The sequence below is a fragment of the Dermacentor variabilis genome, chromosome 10 (assembly GCF_050947875.1).
Source record: "Dermacentor variabilis isolate Ectoservices chromosome 10, ASM5094787v1, whole genome shotgun sequence".
Classification (NCBI taxonomy): domain Eukaryota; kingdom Metazoa; phylum Arthropoda; class Arachnida; order Ixodida; family Ixodidae; genus Dermacentor; species Dermacentor variabilis.
Genome location: NC_134577.1, coordinates 21,762,872 through 21,786,711, shown reverse-complemented (window position 1 = coordinate 21,786,711; position 23,840 = coordinate 21,762,872). Strand labels below are relative to the sequence as shown.

Below are 23,840 nucleotides of genomic sequence, written 5' to 3'. Positions count from 1 at the left end.
CATCTTTTCCTATAGAATAGACGGCTATGCCGACATAGTTACAACTACAACTTAGCTGAAATTTTGCAAACATAGCGGAAATGATACGCCAAGTTTATGTGCGATGCTAAATTCGTGTTGATCAAATATCGCTTAAAAAAACTGTAAGCAAGTATTTGAAAGTATCACATTGTTGTAATTAGCTAGGTTTTCAAATGTCCCAAGAGAACTCTGCTTTTCAGATATTTTATGCGATGCCGGAATAGTCAGCATTTTAAGTACAATGTGTGGCGAAGTTTCTGCGGGTCTGGCTTATTTACAAGTGTTACGAATAATTATTGAATCCTCATTTCTTTCGTTCATTTTTTTTTTTACTTTTTCATGCGTAATATTATGGGTTGCCTGTGTCCCCACTGAACTAAAGGAAGCAGCATTTTTATAGCTTGTGACTCTGAGGACCAGGTAATGTTTGATATTCAGACAAAGATCAATATAGATGGGTAATTGAGACTTTTGCCATAAATTATGCATGCAAGCACTCTAATGTGTTATGAGCCTGTGTACCAAGCGAGGCAAAATTGAAACCACAGCCCTGACAGAATTATAACTGCCACAAAGACAAAAGTGAGCAAAAATTAGTCGTTTGCTGTGCGAAGATATATGAGGTTGGATCAAACATCTTTAAAAAAATCCCTATTCAAGTTTTAGAATGTGCGACATGGCCACTTTCTGTTGGGCTTCCCACTGGTCCGACATAGCTGTTGGTTACAACAGGTTAATATTTAGTGGAAAGGGTAGGGGGGTCATTGTGAGTTCAATGTACGATAAAGATGTTTAATTTCCTGGTCTAGCTACAAGCGTTGCAGATAATGACTGAGCCGTAGTTTCTTGCCCCCTATTTTTTCATGCGTCATAAGGCATTCCCAGATGCTTTATGCAATGTCCTCGGTGAACGAAATAAGACGCATTGCTTATATTTGGCGAAATCAAAGGGCGCATTATTGACACTATGTAAGTAAAGTTTAAATACAGGCGACTATATAATTCTGACATTTGTAGCAAATTATACAAGCAAGTGATCCGAAGCTTTATGAGTGAGTTTTACTAAACAAAGCAGAATTTATCCTCCCGCTCTGGGAGAACTGTGAACTCAACCGATATCAGAGCTCGAAAAACTTGAGTGGGCCAGGGGAAGGGGGGGGGGGGGGAGCAAGGAGGAAAGAAGTACATCACGGCAAAGAAGTACCGTGATGTACATCACGGTACTTCTTCACGGTACTTTGGCAAAGAAGTACCGTGATGTACCATGATGTACATCACGGCATCATGAAGTAAGATGCACGCTAATGAATTACTGTCCGTTTAAGAAAATACCAAAAAGAAGTGCTCCATAGCACTATGTGTGGGCAAGGTTTCAAGCGGAACTGACATATAGGGGCAACATTTTAAACTATGTGATATAATTACAAGAAACGGAAACTTTCATTGAAGCTGTTCGAAAGGAACAGCTTCCCTGAACATTTCGTTCTTATTCTCCAAGGTCGCATACATCTGCTGCCTTTTTTTTTCTTGTGAATATTGCAAGCCGTATATGTTGATTACACGTTGTGTATAATCACGGCCACACTATTACCTTAACAAGCGATACATTTCTGCTGTATGTAGACTGAAACACCAAGTACATTTCCTTGTCTACTTAGAAAAATTGTCTATAACAATACTTTTTTTCTTATGTACGCTACAGTGCTTATACTGGGCGAGATCAGAGACCTCTGGGCACTCACTGCTTTTTGGCCCTGTATCATATATACAAACTTGTGTACTGTCAAAAAAATAAATGCAAATTCAAATACTTTTTCAGGCCTCCGTGGTTCATCATGTGTGATCAAAAAATACGTATATTTCTTCTAATAAATTAAAAAATAACAGGCAAATGCATTTGCAGGCTTTTTAACTTCATCATTATCAGCCTGGCTATGCCCACAACAGAGCAAAGGCCTCTCCTATACTTCTCTAACTACCCCGGTCATGTGCTAATTGTGGCCATGTTATCCCTGCAAACTTCGTAATCTCATTCGCCCACCTAACTTTCTGTCGCCCCCTGCTACGCTTCCCTTCTCTTGGAATAGAGTCCGTAACCATTAATGATCATCGGTTATCTTCCCTCCTCATTAGATATCCTGACCATGTCCATTTCTTTTTCTCGATTTCAACAAAGCTGTCATTAACTCGCGTTTGTTCCCTCACCCAATCTGCTCTTTTCTTGTCCCTTAACGTTACACCCATCATTCTTCTTTCCATAGCTCGTTGCGTCGTCCTCAATTTACGTAGAACCCTTTTCGTAAGCCTCCAGGTTTCTGCCTCGCAGATGAGTACTGGTGAGACACAGCTGTGATACACTTTTCTTTTGAGGGATAATAGCAACCTGTGTTCATGATCTGAGAATGCCTGCCAAATGCACCCCAGTCCATTCTCATTCTTCTGGTTATTTCAGTCTCATGATCTGGATCCGCGGTAATTACCTGCCCTAAGTAGGTGTATTCCCTTACCACTTCCAGTGCCTCGCTACCTATCGTAAACTGCTGTTCTCTTCCGAGACTGTTAAACATTAGTTTCCTGCAGATTAATTTTTAGACCCACCCTTCTGGTTTGCCTCTCCAGGTCAGTGAGCATGCCTTGCAATTGGTCCCCTGAGTTACTACGCAATGCAATATCATCAGCGAATCGCAAGTTACGATGGTATTCTCTATTAACTCGTATCCCCAATTATTCCCAATCCAGGTCACTGAATACCTCCTGTAAACACGCTGTGAATAGCATTGGAGAAATCGTATCTCCCTGCCTGACGAGCTTCTTTATTGGGATTTTGTTCCTTTCTTTATGGAAGACTATGGTGGATGTGGAGCCACTTTAGATATCTTTCAGTATTTTTACGTACAGATCGTCTACATCCTGATTCCGTAATGCCTGCATGACTGCTGAGGTTTTCACTGAATCAAACGCTTTCTCGTAGTCAATGAAAGCTATATATAAGGGTTGGTTACATTCCGCACATTTCTCTATCACCTGATTGATAGTGTGAATATGGTCTATTGTTCAGTAGCCTTTACGAAATCCTGCCTGGTCCTTTGGTTGACAGAAGACTAAGGTGTTCCTGATTCTAATTGCGATTACCTTAGTAAATACTTTGTAGGCAACGGACAGTAAGCTGATCAGTCTATAATTTTTCAAGTAATTGGCATCCTCTTTCTTAGGATTAAGGTTATGTTGGCGTCCTTCCAAGATTCCGTACGCTGGAGGTCATGAGGCATTGCCCATACAGGGTGGCCAGTTTTCCTAGGACAATGTGCCCACCATCCTTCAACAAATCTGCTGTTACGTGATCCTCCCCAGCTGCCTTCCCCCTTTGCATAGCTCCAACGGCTTTCTTTACTACTTCCGCCGTTACTTGTAGGATTTCATGTTCTTCTAGAATATTCTCTCTTCCATTATAGTCGTGGGTGCCACTGGTACTGTATAGATCTTTATAGAACTCCTCAGCCACTTGAACTATCTCATCCATATTAGTAATGATATTGCCGGCTTAGTCGCTTAACGCACAAATCTGATTCTTACGCAAAAAAAAAAAAAAAAAAGTGAGGCGTGCAGACAGGACACAAGAGTAGAGAAGTGGACAACACAAACGCCGACTATCAACTGAAGGGAGCACTGAGGCAAAAAAAGAAGAGGACACAAAACTCATCTGTGCATGCTCAGCAATGGTACCACCACGTGTCAGTCGGGTACATGTGCAGGTATATGTGAGAGATAACTGTTAAGACACTTAATCTCTTCCTTATGTAAAGTAATCGAAGGCTGACTCACGCACGCACTTCCACCATTAAAGATATGCCATGCCTCTACCATAAGACGCGTATCTTCATTCTTATGCCTGTACAATATCGCGCATTCATCTAACTCTGGCGTGCAGTTACAATCTCGGCAATGTAGCGAAAGATTAGAAGGCGACCCACCGGTTAACGACCTTTTATGCTCCATTTTCTCGGCCAAGACCCATAAACAAGAAATTCCTTTTCGTGCTATAGTGTCAGAGAAAGGGACGCGGCAGGTCTGTGTCGCCAGTTACCTACAGAACTGCTTAGCTTCACTAGTTTTTTCAGACCCCTTTTGCTTACGTAATTCTCAGGCACTAGTTCAGTATTTGAGAGAGGAAAATCCTGGTGATTGTACAGCTTTTAGTATGGATATCGAAGACCTGTATTATTCCTTGCCGCATGACGGGTTACTAAATTCCGTAAATGAGTGCATTAAAGAACAAGTGCAAGAATCGGCTTTTATTGACAGATGCGGTGTTTCCACGGCAGCTTTTCTAGAAATTCTTTCGATGTACTTGAAGTCAACGCTGATTGGATGGAGAGATGGCGTTTTTCTGCAGAAATCAGGCATTTGTATTGGCTCAAAGGTTGCAGCATTCTTAGCAACATTTACCTGAGTAAGGTTGACAACTGCTTAGAGAAAGCCTTAGGTGATAGCGTTATCAAGATATTTCGGTACATTGATGATTACCTGATTTTCTGCAATACGGAAGAATTCGATTCCGCTGCTACCTCAGTAAGTGATCAATTTAAACTTTATGGGGGAGGATTAAAGTTTACCAAGGAATTTCCTCAGCGATGTGTAATTCAGTTTCTTGACATTTCCTTGATCTTCGAACAAAACCATGTTTGTTGGCAGTACTCCCCAAGATCTTCGAAGCCGTTGCTAAACTTTCAATCCAAGCATTCTAAATTAGTAAAAAACGGAATTGCCATGTCGTGCCTTAAGTCTTCCCTCACCAGATCCTGCATGCACAAAATGAGCGCCAATTTTAATGCGCAGGTCCAGCGCCTATTAGAAGCAGGTTATCCTAGTGTAGCGGTGGCCACTGTGGCTGAGTGCCTGAAGAAGTCGCTTTCGAGAGGGACGGACGTGATTATAGAAAGCAGTAATAGCAAAAAAATAGTAGTGGCTATTCCGTATATTCATTCAGTGTCGCACAGGCTTAAAAAAGTTGCAAGTAGATATGATGTTGCTTTCAGTGCTCCCAATAAGCTGGGTAAGATATGCGCTGCCGTACAGAGAAAAAAGGAGCTGGTAGAATGCAAGAAATGAATAGATATTTGTCCCTTGAAGCACAATAAGAATAACAGTTTTACTGAATGTCGTATGGGTGTGGCTTATAAAATTCCCCTTAGCTGTGGCCAGTTCTACGTAGGGCAAGCGGCACGGTGTATCAATCAGAGGTTAATGGAACCTAAAACGTTGTTAACCGGTGGGTCGCCTTCTAATCTTTCGCTACATTGCCGAGATTGTAACTGCACGCCAGAGTTCGATGAATGCGCGATATTGTACAGGCATAAGAATGAAGATACGCGTCTTATGGTAGAGGCATGGCATATCTATAATGGTGGAAGTACGTGCATGAGTCAGCCTTCGATTACATAAGGAAGAGATTAAGTGCCTTAACAGTCATCTCTCACGTAGACCGGCACGTGTACCCGACTGACACGTGGTAGCACCATTCCTGAGCATGCGCAGATGAGTTTTGTGTCTTCTTTTTTCGCCTCAGTGCTCCCTTCAGTTGATAGTCGGCGTTCGTGTTGTCCACTTCTCTACTCTTGTGTCCTGTCTGCACGCCTCACTTCTTTTTTGCATAATGAATCCTTACCAACTAGCTCAGCTTTCTGTCGTTCTAATCTGATTCTTGCCTATTCATAGTTTCTTCTTCACTGCTTTTAGGCTTCCTCCATTCCTGAGAGCAGGTTCAATTCTATCCATATTATAGTTCCTTATATCAGCTGTCTAACGCTTGTTGATTAACTTGGAAAGTTCTGCCAGTTCTATTCTAGCTGTAGTGTTAGAGGCTTTCATACATTGGCGATTCTTGAGCAAATCTTAAGTCTCCTGCAATAGCTTACTGGTATCCTGTCTAACGGAGTTACCACCGACTTCTATTGCACACTCCTTAACAATGCCCATAAGATTGTCGTTCATTGTTTCAGCTCTAAGGTCCTCTTCCCGAGTTAAAGCGGAATACCTGTTCTGTAGCTTGATCCAGGATTCTCCTACTTTCCCTCTTGCCGCTAACTCATTGATCGGCTTCTTATGTACCAGTTTCTTCTGTTCCCTCCTCAAGTCTAGGCTAATTCGAGTTCTTACCATCCTATGGTCACTGCAATGCACCTTGCCGAGCACATCCACATCTTGTATGATGCGAGGGTTAGCGCAGAGTAGGAAGTCTATCTCATTTCTAGTCTCGCCATTCGGGCTACTCCACATTCATTTTCTGCTATCCCGCTTGCGGTTATTTTTTCTATGCCATCTATTTAGAGTAATTTTACATATTTACTCAACTTCTCAAATATAATTAGATGAAAAGTGGTAATAAGAAAATTGTAGAGCGACATGAGAAACTCCCGGTACAGCATCTTGGCTCAACACGTGCTACGGAAAAGTGGTTTTCCGAGTGCGAAAGAAGCCCGTGAATACAAGCAAAATTGCCATGCGTCTGCCTGCTCGAGGCGCTTTGCGAGCATTCGCAGGCTTGTTTCTCGCTCGGGAAATCACCTTTAAGTAGCACATATTGAGCAACAGCAAGCTGTATCTGAAGTTTTCAATGTTGGTGTACAATAATCATTGACACTCTTCATCGAATTATAATGTTTGAGAAGTTGATTAATTATTTAGACTATGTAGTTAGGCAGAGCGCAAAAATAATCTATCTCCTAGTGACGGCAGACAACATTACCTTGCTTCCGTCCTGCAACGTGAAAGTTGCATATGTTTAATCTTTGGTTGAAGTTACCTGAAACACTGTGTGTGTGTGTGTGTGTGTGTGTGTGTGTGTGTGTGTGTGTGTGTGTGTGTGTGTGTGTGTGTGTGTGTGTGTGTGTGTGTGTGTGTGTGTGTGTGTGTGTGTGTGTGTGTGTGTGTGTGTGTGTGTGTGTATATATATATACACAAACACACACACAAACACACCAAGAGAAGGGAAGCGCAGTAGAGGACGACAGAAGACTAGGCGGTGCGATGAAATTAGGAAATTTACGGGTGCTATTTATAATCGGCTGGCACAGGACAGGGGTAATTCGAGATCACGGGGTGAGGCCTTCGTCCTGAAGTGGACATAAAATAGGCTGATGATATATATATATATATATATATACCCGCAAATATATTCTGTCGCCCTAACGGTACAACAGTTATCTACTCTACGATTACATCACCTGCCCAGCGCCATATTTTTCTTATCATGTCAATTAGAATATTGTCTATACCCGTTTGCTCTCTGATCCAAATCGCTCTCTTTTTGTCTAATAAAATTATGCCTAGCGTTCTTCGTTCCACGCTCTTTGCGCAGTCCTTAACTTATTCTCAAGCTTCTTTGTCAGTCTCCAAGTCCCTGCCCCATTTGTCATCACAGGTAAAATGCACTGATTGTATACCTTCCTTTTTAATGTTAACGGTAAGCTTCCAGTCAGGAGCTCACGATGTCTGCCGTATGCGATCCAACCCATTTTTATTCTTCTGTGAATTTCCTTCTCATGGTCAGGCTTCCCTGTGAATAGTTGACCTAGATAAACGTACTCCTTCACAGACTCTAGAGGCTGACTGGCGATCCCGAATTCTTGTTCCCTTGCCCGGCTATTCATCATTATCTTTGTCTTCTGCAGATTAATCTTCAGCCCCACTTTTACACTCTCTCTCTTAAGGTCCTCAATCAATTGTTGTAATTCGTCTACAGTGTTGCTGAATAGAACAGTGTCATCGGCAAAACGAAGGTTGCTTAGATATTCGCCGCCGATCCTTACTCCTAAGCCTTCCCAGTATAATAGCTTGAATACTTCTCCCAAGTGAACAGCATTGGAGGGATTGACTCCCTGTCTGACCCCTTTCTTTATCTCCCTGCTTTTCTTGTGTAGAATTAAGGTAGTTGTGGAATCTCTGTAGGTATTTTCCAAGGTGTTTACATAAGCGGTCTGTACTCCTTGATTACATAATGCCTCTATGACTGCTCGTATCTCTACTGAATCAAATGCATTTTTGTAATCTATGAAAGTCATATAGAGAAGCCAATCGTGCTGTGGGGATTTCTCGATAATCTGACTTATGACATGGATGTGATCCATTGTAGAGTATCCCTTCCTGAAGCCAGCCTGTTCCCTTGGTTGACTAAAGTCCAGTGTTGCCCTTATTGGAGATTATGTCGGTAAATATTTTATATAATAATGGGAGTAAGCTAATGGGCCTAACATTTTTCAATTGTTTAATGTCTCCATTTTTGTGGATTAGTAGAGGATCAGATCGCACGTGGTTTGCCAACTCCTCGCACCCCTATTCGAAGTATTGTTGGTACGCCACTGTACGTTTCCCTCGATAATGTTTTTCGTGAACAGTGTTAAGCCTTCTAAAAAAGTGCGTCATATTCTAGGGATTTAGCTGTATGACAATAAATTGGAAGTTCCATGATTCTGCTTGATTCACTCGCAATCTATACGCTTCGAAATTTAATATGAGATGAACGAGAATGCTTGCCACAAAACTAGTAAAAGAAAGGAATAGCTTTTCCCACATTCCAATCATCCGGAAGACAGTTAGCTTCAAGAGAGAGAATTCTGGAGCTGCATACTTTAGCATTAATAAAAACCTTATAGAGTTGCTGTTCGCACCAGCTGAACAGAATGTTTTAAGTTTTTCAATTATAATAATGATCATCATCATCAGCAGCAGCCTATTTATGTCCACTGCAGGATGAAGGCCTCGTCTTGCGATCTCCAATCACCCCTGTCCTGCACCAACCAATTACAACTAGCACCTGCGAATTTCCTAATTTCATCACCCCACCTAGTCTTCTGCCGTCCTTGACTGCACTTCCCTTCTTTGGCAACCATGCTGTAATCCTAATGGTAGACCTGTTATCTAACCTATGCATTACATGACCTGTCCAGATCCATTTTTTTCTCTTAATGTCAATTAGAATATCGGCTATACCCGTTTGCTCTCTAATTCACACCGCTCTTTTCCTATCCCTTAACGTTATGCCTGACATTTTTTGTTCCATCACTCTTGATGATGTGTGGTGTTTTATGGCACAAGGGCCAGGTATGGCCAAAGAGCGCCATGACAAAGGTGATGTTAACGGTGCATTGTGAGTGGTATAGACAATGAATTAGACAATGAATTTCTCATGGTATATGTGACACGGATGTAAAAAAGCCTAAAAGCGGTCGCTGTGGATGGCGTAAAATATATAGTTGCTAAAATAATGACACTGACTAAGTAGTGCTGTGGGCTATGGTAATGGGGTTTCGTTAAAAAGATGACGGAATAAAACATAACATTGCCAAATGATTTCCAGAGTGTCTGTTTCAGCTAAAAACTCTAAGACCAGTTTCGGATTAAAAAGCGGTTCATTGCTAAGAAAAAATTTCGGGTGAAGAGGAATATTTTCGCGATATGCAGAAATGAAATACCTTTTTCTCTGTGCTTCTATTGCAGGGTATTGAATAAGAACGTGCAGGACTGTGAGATTTTGGCCGCATTTACTACAAGTCGGAGGATACCTCTCAGTCAAGAGGTAAGAGTGAGTGCCGTAAGTGTGTCCTATTCTTAATCGGCAAAGGAGCACTTCGTTATATCGTGATGTTCTCTCCGATACCCAATATCCTAATTTGGGTTTTATCCAGTGCAGTTTATTAGATATCTGAGCATTCCACTGTTGCTGCCAGTGTATTTTCAGCTTGTGATGCAAGTATGCTTTAAGATCTGTGGCTGGGATGGGTATGTTTATGTTCGTGTCACTAAAAGCTACTGAAATAGCTTTCTCGTCAGCAGCTTCGTTGCCTTCTATACCACAGTGGCCAGGTATCCAGCATAGGATGACCATTTGTTTAGCACTATAAGCTGAGCATAGCAATGTATACAGTTCATTAAAGTGTTTTTATGTTTACGTACATTCATTAGGGCTCGGACTACAGTCAATGAGTCTGTGAACACAATAGCCCTAGTTAATGTCCTGTTCCATCACTCTTCAACAGGACAATAACTTTATCGCGAGCTGCTTTGTCAGGCGCCAAGTTTCTTCCCCCTGTGTTAGTACCATTAGAATGCACTGATTGCACACCTTTTTTTTTTCAATGATATTGGTAAGCTTCCAGTAAGCCGCACGCGCTCCAACTCATTTTTCTTCATCTGTAAATTTCCTTCTCATGATCAGGGTCCCCTGTGGGTAATTGACCTAGCTAAATGTACTCCTTCAGAGACACTAGAGGCTGACTGACGATCCTGAACTCTTATTCCCTTGCCCGGCTATTGATCATTATAATTGGCTTTTGCATATTAATTTTCAACACCACTCTTACATTCTCTCTGTTGAGGTCCTCAATCATTTGTTGCAACTCGTCCCCAGTGTTACTGAACAAAACAATGTCATCGGCAAACAAAAGGTTGTTGAGGTATTCGCCGTCGATCTTTACTCCTAAGCCTTCCCAGTTTAATAGCTTGAATACTTCTTCTAAGCACGCAGTGAATAGCATTGGAGAGATTGTGTTTCCTTGTCTGACCCCTTTCTTTATAGGTATCTTCCTGCTTTTCTTGTGTACAATTAAGGTAGCTGTAGAACCTCTGTTGATATTTTCCAAGGTATTTACATAAGCGGTCTGTATTCTTTGATTACGTAATGCCTCTATGAGTACTGGTGCCTCTACTGAATCAAATGCATTTTCGTAATCTATGAAAGCCATATAGAGAGGCTTATTATACTATGCGGATTTCTCGGTAACCTGATTAATGACATGGATGTCATCCATTGTAGAGTACCCCTTCCTGGAGGCAGCCTGTTCCCTTGGTTGATTAAGTCCAGTGTTGTCTTTATTTTATTGGAGATTATTTTGGTAAATATTTATTTAATACTCGGAGTAAGCCAATGGATTTATAATTGTTCAGTTCTTTAACGTCTCCCTTTTTGTGGATTAGTGTAATGTTTGCATTCATCCAGTTTTTTGGGACCCTTGCAGTCGTTAGACACTTCGTATAGAGTGCCGCTAGTTTTCCTGGCATTGTGTCTTCTCTATCTTTGATTAAATTGACTATTATTCCATCTTCTGCCGCTTTTCCCTGTTTCCTATTTTGCAAGGCCCTTCTGATCTCGTGTGTAGTTATAAGAAGAGTCTCTGCATCCTGTTCATTATTGTTTCAAATGGAGTATTTCTGAGTCCTCTGGGTACTGTACAGGTCACAGGTGAGTAAAGAATTCTTCCGCTACTTTTATTATACCTTCGAGAATGCTGATATTAGCCTGCTTATCTTTCAGAGCATATATCTTGGTTTCTCCTATGCCAAGTTTCTTTCTCACTGATTTCATGCTTTGTCGATTTGTTACTGGTTCCTCAGCGTTTTTCGCGTTATAATTTCGGAAATCCTGTATATTCTACCTGTTGACCAGTTTTGAGAGTTCCGCGAACTCTATCTGATCACTTGAGTTGGAAACTTCAATTCTTAGTCGTTTCTTTATTAGCTCCTTTGTTACTTGGGAGAGCTCACCTACTGGTTGCCTTGATGCCTTACCTCTCACTTCAGTTGCCGCTTCTGAAGCCAGCCTAGTTATGGTTTCATTCATTACCTATATGTCATATTCATGTCTCAGCTCTAAGGCGCAATATTTTTTTCAAGTACCAGCCTGCGTCTGTTTGCTTTTACCCTTACTGTGTCTCGGTTGGCCTGTTTCTTTTTGACCAATTTTACTCTTTCTCCCTTCAAATTGAGGTGAGTTCTAGACCTCGCTAACCTATGATCACTGTACTTGACCCTAACACTTCTACATCCTGCACTATTCCAGGATTGGCAGAAAGTATGAAATCTAGTTCTTGTTTCCCCATTAGGGCACCACTAGGGCTTTTCCAGGTCCACTGTCTGTAGCAATGCTAAGGAACTAGGATAAGGTGTTCATAATTCGCAGCTTATTCATTTCCCCGAATTCTACCAGCATCTCTCCTCTAGTGTTCCTAGAATGGACGCCGTAGTCGCTAGTTGGTTGTTGACTAGCCTGATTTTTCCCCACTTTTGCATTGAAGTCACTGATGCCTATAGTATGATGAGTTTGCACTTCTCTCATGGCTAATTCAACATCTCCATAAAACTGATCTATCTGCCGAATAGTAAACAAATCAAATGCATCGTGCGAAACACAAGTGTACCATAATCAGGATTATGAAAACTGTCATGATACGAGAACGACAAGGAAAACATATTGTTTATGACACTGGCACTTTCTTCACTATGGATAAATTTTTGGCCGTGTCTGAAGTGTAGCATGGCAAGTACACATTTTATAATTAACCTTCGGAAATTGTCTTAGATTGCTAGTCAGCATAAAACTGAGAGTATTATTAAACAATATACCCTCTGGTGATCTCAGCTCTTCTTTATAATCTGCAATTAACGAGCTGTAGTTATCCCAACGTGATGCAGAGTTGATAACTTTAGCAAAACGAAGCATTCGTTTACACTTTATGGTTGTTTAAACGAAGCACGTGCTTATTAGACGTTACTAGACTTAGTGTAGCAAGCGCTTGTAAGGGACGCTACTACTCATATAGTTTCCACTTGGCGTTTAGCTACTGCTTTGAGAAACCCTGAGAGGTTTCATCGATGGAAACACAAAACTTATGATTAACATCATGAAATTCAGCAGCTCCACAATTTGTTACATGCTTAGTATGATTACGCTGATGCTTGATCAACCTGTACATTTACCATGAAGTGAAAAACACAGTGGTCACTCACTCCAGGAAGATCATAAATGGAACTGCAAAGAGCTGGTGCTGTAGCAAGCAGATATAGAACACAGTAAATGATGCAGTCCATGCTGATGCACGGTATAAATAATTTGTTCATTGTGTTAATCATAACAGAGGCTCCGTACACTTAGTACAAAACAAACTCAAGTGAGTGACAGCAGCATACAAAACAATATTCCTTTACTTAAAATCTATTGCAAGTAATACAGGAACGTTTGGCTAATATATTGGAATTGCAAAAATGGTTGTCGCGATTGTCATTAGCCAAATTACGACTGCTACACGAATAATTATAACAAATACCGAATATCAGCTTTCTAGGCGGCACACAAAGTTGAGCCTATACGAGTTACCAGTCGCTAACGGTACGAACACACAACAAAAGAGTGCAGAATTGTGTGACCTTGCAGAATAGCAACCCAATTTCCAGTGAAGCTGTTTCTTTTCAGCAGCTGCAATAAACATTTCAGTGGCCTATAATTAAATCCCACACTTTAAAATGTTGCCCCTATCTCACTGGTCTGTTTGAAATCTTCCAGCATATACGCTTTCCGGGACTTGCTGAAGAAATTACACATAATATTCCACCCGTTTTAATAGATGTGATCTTCTTGATGTTTACAGTTCTCCCAGGGTAGCATATTAAATTCGGCACTGTTCCTAGAACACAGTTATAACGCTCCAGATACCCTTAATTGTTGTCAAAGCGGGGTTTAACTGAGCTAGTTGGTTCATTCTTCGAGGATTTTAGCAGCAGAAATTGTGGGACACAGACACAGAAACGAACAGACTTTGACATAGCTTCACTGTCAAATTATTTCTTTATTGAAATTCCCGCGCTTTTTATTTTGTCGCCAAATCTCGTCCCTTTTAGTGAGAAGTAGATAAGAGCCAGATTCGGGCACCTAATATAAAACACATAAATTTCAATCAAGAAATCAGTTGACACTGCGGCTACTTTCGCATCTGTTCTTTCCTTTCTGTGTCTGTGTTCTACAGTTCCTGCTGCTACAATCCTCGAAGAACGTAATTACCGCTAAGGCGTGCAAAACTTTTACACACTTTGAACTGTTAGCCACAGGCTACATCTGCTTTTAAATATATATAACCGATGTGCCTTACGTATCTCGTCGATGTAGTTCGCCCCTTCTTTAAGTATGGGGACAACAATAGCTTCTTTCAAGCAAATGGAATGTATGCGGCTCCCAACATAGCATTCAAAAAAGATAGAAGTGTTTTTAGAATTTCTGAATGTACGTGTTTGATCACTTCATAAATGATGCGATCACTACCTGGTGCCGAGTCTTTGGAACAATTTAGAGTTGCTTGAAGCTAGGATAAGCTGAACGGTCAATTGTATGCTTCATTGCTTGCACATTTTCGTTGGAGTTGCTGTCAGAGTGCTCACATTGAAAATCTGCCTCATTTTACAGGCATTCGGTATTCACTTTCTAAAACCTCTTCCGCTCCTCTTCAAAGGTCGAAAAAAGTGCATCATAGAAGTGAAGTTACGTTGCGTAGTGTGTACTCGATTGAGAGCATTTGAGGCATAAGACGTATCCCTAGTATGTTGCACTACCATTTGCGAAAAAAACAACAACAAAATAATGGAGCATATTGTCACGGGTGGCGATCCTAAAGTTCGAGTGTTCAGTTTAATGTTTGTAAGGCTTAAACTGACTAGTAAATAAAGCGGCGATGATGGAACATGTGAGGATACGTATTTCACTAGCATTTCGCTAGTGAAGGTGGATAATGGAGAAGGAGGGCATAAAGGACACTTATAATTACTTTCTGGTAATGTATCGTAAATGAAGCCCAGACAATTTTGAGATCAGTAGTAACAGAAATTCTAGACAAACTAGACGTAAGCATGCTCCCACCCTTGAACTGCACTTCGCGCTCACTAATATTTTAAGTATTCCTTTTTTCTCAGACTATCGGTGAATCTTACCATGTGAAGCCATTTTGGAAATTAATAACCCCAAATTTGAAAATTATGTAGCGTTTTCTTCATGACCCCAGGATTCAAACTATGTTGGCTGTCAAATGAATGTCCGTGACTAGTGCTTCGCAGTGTTGCATGACCTTTACCAGTAAATAGTTATTACAGTGTGTGTACTACTTAACCATGTTCTCACTGCTTCTATTTTTGTGCATTGCTTTAATTAATTTGTTAGCTTTCATTGTACTATGCCACCCTTGCTTCGACTACGGACTCCAGCGTGATCTAAATAAAAAGAATGCATGAATAAGGATTGTCATTAGAAATGTCGAATACGCTGCTTCCACGACGCCATGCCCAATCCTGCCGATCAATTCCGAAGCGATTGGCATGTTCAAAGATTTCGGAAGCCATTAGTCGAAGGTCATGTATTAGTCAAGGCGACAATGTGTGGAGAGCGAGGGCCAATCGTTAAAGGAAGAGGAATTGTTCAGCACTCCTCGAATGATAGTAAACAGGATATACTATATATGATGCGGCAAAGACATTCCACTTCCCCTGCAGCTTCGCTATGCCAAATTACCTGCAGGTTCTTTGATAACGGAAATTCAGAACTTATTGCACGTTGTCCTTGATCTTCTTCTGTCGCGCACTTAGGTTAAGCATCAAGAATATAGCGTGTGTCGTTCACGAGTGGTTTGCCATATCTCAGTTCATTTGCAGGCGCTCCAGGCTGGCTTTCTCCCTGCGAGCGAGACGCCTTGTGGAAGAAGAATGTTCACCATGAGTAATATGGCCCGACTTCAGCTGACTGCTCAGTGAAATAACTTTGTATTTCACTTTAAGGTTGAAAATTTTACCATCTTACACCAGCATCTTCCCGATTAAAATAGAAAGATCAAAGCACTAAGCTCATTCAGTCAAATCGGCTGAAATGTATGGAACTGTGGCTTTTAGGGCAGGTATAACCTTGGTCTCAGTTTGTTCCTACGTTTATTTAGCATCTGAAATGTTGTGAATGAATAGGCTGTTGCATCAACAACTGCTCTTCAAGTTCGCTGACGTACGACAGCAATAAAGCGCTTTTGTATATAATTGCCAGGATACTGCTATACAGGGTGTTTAAGTGAACACGTTCAAATTTTTAAAAAGTTGCCTGTGGTATAAAGTTTGTAAACAGGGATAAGGTGTCTCAGAAAAGGGCCAACGTTTCGATAGGAGGACCTATCTTCGCCAAAGGCGGCCTCTTCAGTCTCGACATGTTAGCTTTAAAGGGTTATTGCAGTGACGTCATGTGCGGTTGTTGTCGGTGCCGGTTGGTTATAAAGAGAGAGCCTTCAGAGGTAATGAGCGCTGTCGCCTGACGTCTGTGAGTGTGGTTCCCAAGACGAGGGGACAAGAGCGGGAGAGTGGGCAGGCGGGGAGAAAAGAAAAGAAAGAAAGGAGAGAGCAAAAAAAAAAATGGGGTGCTAAAGACAGGGATGTATAGGAAACCTTTCGACAAGCAACAGTACCTAGATGAGCCACCATCCCAGGTATTGCAAACCAGGCATCTTTAAAGGCCAAGCCACACGACTACGTCGCATTTGCGTTGAAAACCAAGACTACATAGATAGACTAGATAAATTTAAAGAAACCCTATCAGTGGAAAAGCAGTGACAGTTCCTCTGGGTCGACAACTGCCGTATCCAAGCAAGAAAGTCTACAGACAGTCGGGTGTACCGCATCTCTGGAGTCGATGATCTAGCCATTTTTACCTGAATTGTGTCTTGATCACTGGAAACCACCATGGCGTCACACACTATTCATGAGCTGAAGCAACTACTTAGTTCTTTGTCCACTTCTCAGATTTCTATCATATATTTTAACGTCCAAAGTTTACCCAAAAACTTTGATCATATCGTTAACTTTCTTACTTTAACCAATCACCATTTTTTGCTCATATGTCTATCGGAAACATGGCTATCTGCTGCTTACGATACCTTATTTTCCATACCGGGCTATCATTCTGAATTTTTTCATCATCTGGCTGATCGCCACGGTGGATCGGGAATATTTGTTTCCAACACATTATCTTATAAACGGCGTGCAGATATCTCATTTTCCATGGCCAAATGCGAATCAGTTTGGCTTGAATTTGACAATCACTTTCTACCAACCAACAAAAGAGCTATCATTGGTTCAATTTACCGTTCCCCATCATCATCTTACGATGATTTTTGTGGTGAACTTGATAGTTTATTAAACTCGTTCATTACCAAAAATTACATTGTAATCATCGTCGGCGACATTAACATTACAAATATTAACGATAGTTCTTGTGTCCAATACTCCAAGTGCTTCATTGGACATGGTTTGGAATCTTTACTAGATTTTCCAACACGATGCGCTTCTTCCGGTCAAAATACGCTTATCGACCATGTCATGAAGTAATGTCATGACTAATAAAAAAACTGGTGTGGTCAATTTTAATCTGACAGACCATTATCCAATTTTTCTCTTACTAAATACTCAAACTACTTATAAAAATAAAATGGTTATTAAGAGTTCTTTCAATTCAGCAAAATTTGTGGATTTGGTATCCGGCTGTGACTGGGGCCTGTTATCCGAGGAATCTTGTGTTAACAAAGCATTCAGCACTTTAAATGAGAAACTAACAGATATTATAAATACTTGTACGTCTGTATCCTCCATATCACGTTAGTACTCCACCCCCAGACACCCGTGGATCACTAGAGGACTACTGCGCTCTATGAATAAAAAAGATAACCTCTTCAAAAAATTAAAACTCCAGCCATTCAACCTCGCCCTTAAGGCTCGATTCAAATTGTATTCACAAAATCTCCCCGTCTTACTTAAACAGGCTAAAAGAACCTACTATGAAAATAAAGTGCTCGAAAATGGGAATGACTGGAGAAAGAATTGGAATGTAATTAAAAAATTTTTAAATCTTAATCAACAGGACACACCTGTGACAGCGTTTAGGGACGGCATCAGCACTCTAACTAATCCTATAGATGTCGCAAATTCATTTAATGAATCATTCTTCAAGAGCTCTGCAGCCGGTGTCCCTAACTTGCCCAAGTTGCCCCGCTTGCCTCACTCCTTTTTTTCTAAAACCCACTTCGCCAAATGAAGTTCATCACACTATAATAGGGCTCAAGACCGCAGGCTGTGGCCTAGATTCAATTCATCTATCTCAAATCAAACTTGTTGCTCATGAGTTATCTTTTGTCCTCTCTGATATTATTAGCACTGCATTTCGTACCGTCGCTTTTCCGAGTCTCAAACAAGGAAAAGTAACCCCAGTATTTAAAAAAGGTGATCGAAATACCTTTTCTAGTTATCGCCCTATAATGATACTCCCATTTTTAGTAAGGTAATTGAGAAGCTCCTTGTTAATCGCCTAACGAACTACCTAACAAAATTTAACCTTTTGACACCTAAGCAGTTTTGTTTTCGTGCTAACTTATCAACCGAATTAGCAGTGATAAAACTAACTGACAGCATAAAACAGTTTATCGACAGTGGGCTATGGGCAGGAGCGGTATTTGTTGATTTAACTAAAGCTTTTGACACTATTAACCCTCCATTTTGTATGCTAAACTTGAATCATTTGGAATTTGTGGACCTGCTACCTTACTAACAGAACCCAGGTTGTTAGATATGGAGCGTTTTATCCACTCCAATAACAACCAACCAGGGCGTTCCACAAGGATCAATTTTGGGTCCTCTGCTATTCCTCATTTACATTAATGACTTACCATCATCGCTTAACTGCTCTGAGTGCATCCTCTATGCTGACGATACGACGATATTCACTAGTGATAAAGACATTAACAGTCTACTAAGAAAGTTAAACGCCGATGTCACGAATCTTGTTTCTTGGTGTAAAAATAACTTGCTAAACGTAAACCCTGTTAAAACAAAGTTTATGTTATTTCACTCGTCCCAAAAAACGCCTACAAGAACCCCTAAACTATACATTGATAACTACGTCATTACCCCATCTAATTTTATTACTTTCCTTGGTGTTACATTAGACCCCCAACTTAAGTATAACATTCACGTAAACTCTGTCACTAAGAAGACTACTTTCGGCACCCGCGTGCTCATTCGGACAAGACTTTTTCAGCAATATATTCTAAAATCACTTTACTACGCTTTCGTTAACAGTCGCCTTACTGCATTTCATCATGGGGCAACACGTATCCTGCACATCTGACATCCCTCATTCACCTTCAGAACCGGGCGGTCCGAATAATTACGCACAGTTCATACACCACATCAGCAGCGCCCATTTTTCACACTCTTGAAATTCTACCCTTAACCTGCACATTTCAACTGAAACTAGGTCTTATATTGTATAGAAGTAGAAACAGTGACATTCCAACTGAGATACTTCCCCCAACGCAACTTTTCAATACAAATAACACGCGGTTTTCTGAAAATAATAATCTCTTGCTTCCTAAAGTCAACACTAACTATGGTAAAATGACAGCCTTCCTTTCCGCAATTTCATTTTGGAATTCACTGCCATCAAATGTTAAATCATGCTCTTCACTACACTGTTTCCGGCGGCTTCTAAAACAGTTCTTACTAACAACATACCTGATTATTCGACAAGTGTGCATATGTTTATATGTGTGTCTATATATATGTGTGTAAGTATGTATGTGTGTGTGTGTATACACTTATTACTGTGTAGCCACATTTTGTTGTTTTTCTCGATTTATGTTCATAGATTATCAGCCGTTTGAAAATTAGTTTTGTTGCATTGTTGGATTGCGCACTGTTGGCCCAAGATCACAGTCAAGACAGCGGGAGGACAAGTAATACCGGAGGTCGAGAAGATTCGAGTGCTCGGGCTGCTCATCCGGCGAAACCGAGTCAACGGTGAAACGGTCAACAAGCTCGCGGGCAAAGCGGCTGCGGCAATGAGACTCATCCAGCCTGACTAGGCTCGTTCATTCCTTCACAGTTAGCCACATAACGTATGTGGCCGCCTTCCACAACTGGAGGCCGAGCGAACGTAACAAGATACACGCCACCATACGCAAGGCGTATAAGGCAGCGCTCGGCCTCCTCGGGAGCACGAGCACCGAAAAATTCATGGCGCTGGGAGTCCACAACACGCTGGATGAAATAGCCGAAGCACAGAGAACGGCGCAACTTGAGCGTCTCTCTGAAACGAGAACCGGAAGAAAGATACTGCGGGACCTTGGCCTCGAGCCGAGGGAAGGCGAGCAGCAGAAAGACGTACCTATACCGGATAGCATCAACGAAAGCTCAGGGTCTGCCCGATCCCGAGGAACGTGAACCCCGAGCACAACAAGGAGCGGAGGTTGGCGAGGGCCAGGGCTCTCGCGGACCTCCACGCCAAAGAAGAAGGCGCCATCTACGTGGACACGGCGGAGTATCGAGGGAGCAGCGACGCATACGCGGTGGTGACTGTCGGGGCATCGACGGGTGCAACGAAGACCGCGGCGAGCGTCCAGACTCGAGAGGCGCACCGGGCGGAGGAGGTGGCCATTGCCTTGGCAGTCTCCGACCCCGGATGCACTACAGTGTTGTGTGACTCTAGAACGGCAGTGAAGACCTACGCCAAGGGTAGGATATGTAGTGAGGCTGCGCGCATACTGCGCAAGGCCGAAGACAACGGACGCAAAAGCGCTGTGGTGATCAAGTGGTTTCCAGCTCACATGGGCAGTGACGTGTCGCAACGCGGGAACGTGAACCACAACGAGACAGCCAACTCGGCAGCGCAAGGACTAACCAACCGCGCAGCTGCAAGCACGGCCGACTCGGAGTGTTGGTCGCGGTGCAGTGCCAAGGATAAGATGACCACCTTCAACGAAATAGTGAAGTGGTACAGACTTAATAGACAGACTATGCTGCCACCTCACCCGGGGCTTACCCGGAAGGAGGCGGTGTTATACAGGCAATTACAGACGGGGTTCCCTGCTCACCCCGGTGCTAGCTAAGCCCGTGTGTCCGAGCGTGTACGCAAGTGACGTGTGTAGACTGTGCGCTAAGGAGAGAGCCACCGCGGCTCACATCCTTTGGGACTGTAGTATAAATCCACGAGAAGCCAGCGAGAAGACGACGATCCCGCCGCAGCTAGAGGCTGCAACAAAGAGCTATGACCAAGATACACAACTCAAGGCCGTCCAGCAGGTCTCGGCAGCTCTAGAGAGGCAGCGACCTCGTGAAACCGAGGAGAAGGGGGGCAGCACCCCCAGGTTGGATCCGCGGAAGTAGCGAGGAACCAAGACCTCGAGGAGCACAATGCACGAGGCTGATGTAGTGGTCGCGTCGCGGTAAAAGCTTGTCCTCCCTGCGTGGAGGGAGCCTAACCGACTCTGCAGGCATTTCCACTAAAGTTGTTCTCTCTCTCTCTCTCTCTCTCTCTCTCTCTCTCTCTCTCTCTCTCTCTCTCTAATCATTATACTCCTATTCAATTACTGTGATGATAGCACCTTCATGTGTATTTCAAGAAAGAATTATTCTTGCTAATCTTTGTGTAATCTTCAACTACCAGACGTTTCATTAATTACTTCTAATATGTTGATTGTATTTTCACGCTGTTCTTACCCTCGTTGCTAATTTTATATTACATATTTTGTACATGTTGTAACAGGAGGTCCCCCTGACAGTTTTTTACTTTGGGACCTCCTTCTCTATTACATTTTCTTTGTAATTGTAATGCCTAATAAAGACGTTCATTTGGTTTTAAAAAAAATAACAGGAACTACCCAAACCTTCAAAAAGCCTACACCACTGCAACCAAACTTGATCAAGGTGAGGTCCTCAAACCCCGCCCGAGGATCACAAGAACAACGCCTCTTCTTACTACTAAGTTCTCAAATGCACTCCCAAACGTGAATAACATCCTCAGGAAATGCTACCTAATTCTCACCAGCAACCAGAAACTTAAGATTTTTGCTGACATACCCAGAGTATCCTGCAGACACAACACTAATTTTAAAGATGTACTCATGCATGCCAAACTAAGGACAAAGACGAAGTTGGGAACCGGTCCCTGTGGCCGCTCCAGGTGCTCTAAATGCAAACATATTCAATCTACTACTACAGTAAAAAGTACAGCGTCGAATTACGCACCCAAGGTAACTTCGGATTTCACCTGCAGATCAAGCAATGTAGTCTATTGTCTAGAATGTGCCACTTCTAGCTAACCATACACAGGTGAGACTGGACAACAAATTCATACAAGACTCAACGGTCACCGCGCGGACACAGAACACAATTTACCTAAAGCAGTAGCCAGCCACTTTAATGGAGATGGTTATATATTCGACAAAGCAAGGCTCTATACACTACAAACGAATTTCCATTCGCCTCGCGAAAGGAAATGTACGGAATCATACCTCATACGCAGGTTTAGTTGCCTACAGCCGACGAGAATTAATTTGGCGCGTGGCAACTTAGAATCTTTAAAAGCAGTAAGTTAAATCTGAAATTCTCATGTCATAAACCAAGACACAAAATACATTATGCCACCAGCTAACTTTAATTTTTAACTTCACCTATTCCTCCTTTCCGAAAATTTTTTCCTGCCTACTACTCAATTCAATATACTCTTTCATGTTTTTACGTTTATATCAACTGTACGACCCCTTTTTCTCATGTACACCAGCCCCTGTCCGCTTCTGCGCACGTCACTCTCTTATTTGTAATTCCGGTTTCGGTTCCCCCCTTCTCTTTTCTTTTCTTGTCTGTTTTTTGTTGTATGTTTTTTGAAACACCCTCAACAACACATTCCAAAGTCCCAGACATCACTATACCTTTTTCGGCGCCTCAGCCCCACAGGGTTTTGCCATTTCTGTATACCGCCATAACGACACCTACGTTGAGCTACTGGGGCTAACGTCCCTTGAAAGACCATGCCGCTGCCTTCCAGTTACCCGATACATTGCACCCCAGACTCCTTGTCACCATCTTAACTACTTCGAAATTGTTTGCAGATGTTTTCGGGGATTGCAATAGCCGTATGTCCATTTCTCTGATAAAGCAAAATGTGATCTTCAATTGCCCTGCAGGGGCCTCAGGCAGCGTTTTGATATCTGGAAGTTCATTCGATTTATTATTGGACCCAGTGTTTGTCTCAACAACGCCGGAAAAATAAGCCCAGTGAAGAAGTTAATTATTCATAGTAGTCAAATATTCTCGCAAAACACCTGCGGGCGTGGGAACGGCAACAGGAACTGGTCATCACTGTTTCCTAGCGTGTAACGAAATTTGAGTACACACCTGCTTGGGGCAGATCCCAGTAGAACGGGCCATGTCGAAAGTTCTGTTCGCGTGCCCACTGAAGGTGAAGTTCGCAGAGAGGCTCTTGCGATGTGCCTGGCTGGATGACACAACACTCAATGTTTCTGGATCACCGAAGATGAACTTTGCTGATGACACCACGGCACACTGATACGCACAGGCGACACTGATAGCGCACACTCGTAGCGACAGGCGAAGCTTGCGTCAGGAATACGCGTGGAGACGCATTCCAAGTCGAAGAGTTTGTCCGTTGATAACACCAACAGGATTACGCCTGCATGGGGCAAAAGCTGGGGTTAGAGGCCACGAAAAATGTGCTGTTCGCGTTCTCAGTGAACGTGTGAACTATTCCTGAAATTAAACGGTTGATACTATCGTTGCTGTTTGTGCTGTACTTCAAACCTCCCTGCGTCGACTGCTATTCTTCCATGCTTTGAACCTCGATGTCGTTATTTATTTACCCTTAAGGTGTTACACAGACAGGATAGTTAATAATGCCATTAAATACAACGAAATTACAGGAACATTAGAAAACAAAAAAAAGAAAATTTGACTGCCATAGCAACAATGATGCATCAGTCGCGTTCCTATTTACAAAAACAGGTACAGTCAAGCATGGAATTTCACGGAACATGAGATTTGAGAAAAAGCTGAATATATGCGCAGCTTCACAAAGCCGCCTAGTATTCGAATTTACAGCTTCTACTAGTATATGTGAAAAACATTGTAATGTTCGGTTTTACTGACTACTGTGACAGGATGCCCGGAAACCGAAGGTTTTCTGAGAT

At 42.2% G+C, this 23,840-nt stretch overlaps 1 protein-coding gene across 1 annotated transcript in view; it reads left to right on the top strand.

Annotated features, from left to right (window-relative positions):
- LOC142560117 (uncharacterized) overlaps positions 1–20,041 on the top strand; it is a 79,705-nt gene extending 59,664 nt beyond the window's left edge. Inside the window, exons 3-5 of the mRNA XM_075671943.1 lie at positions 9,517–9,595; positions 15,473–15,606; positions 19,505–20,041. Of these exons, the coding sequence (XP_075528058.1) occupies positions 9,517–9,528 (12 nt within the window). The 3' untranslated portion in view covers positions 9,529–9,595; positions 15,473–15,606; positions 19,505–20,041. The remainder of the gene's footprint in view (positions 1–9,516; positions 9,596–15,472; positions 15,607–19,504) is intronic.
- Positions 20,042–23,840: the final 3,799 nt, after the last annotated feature.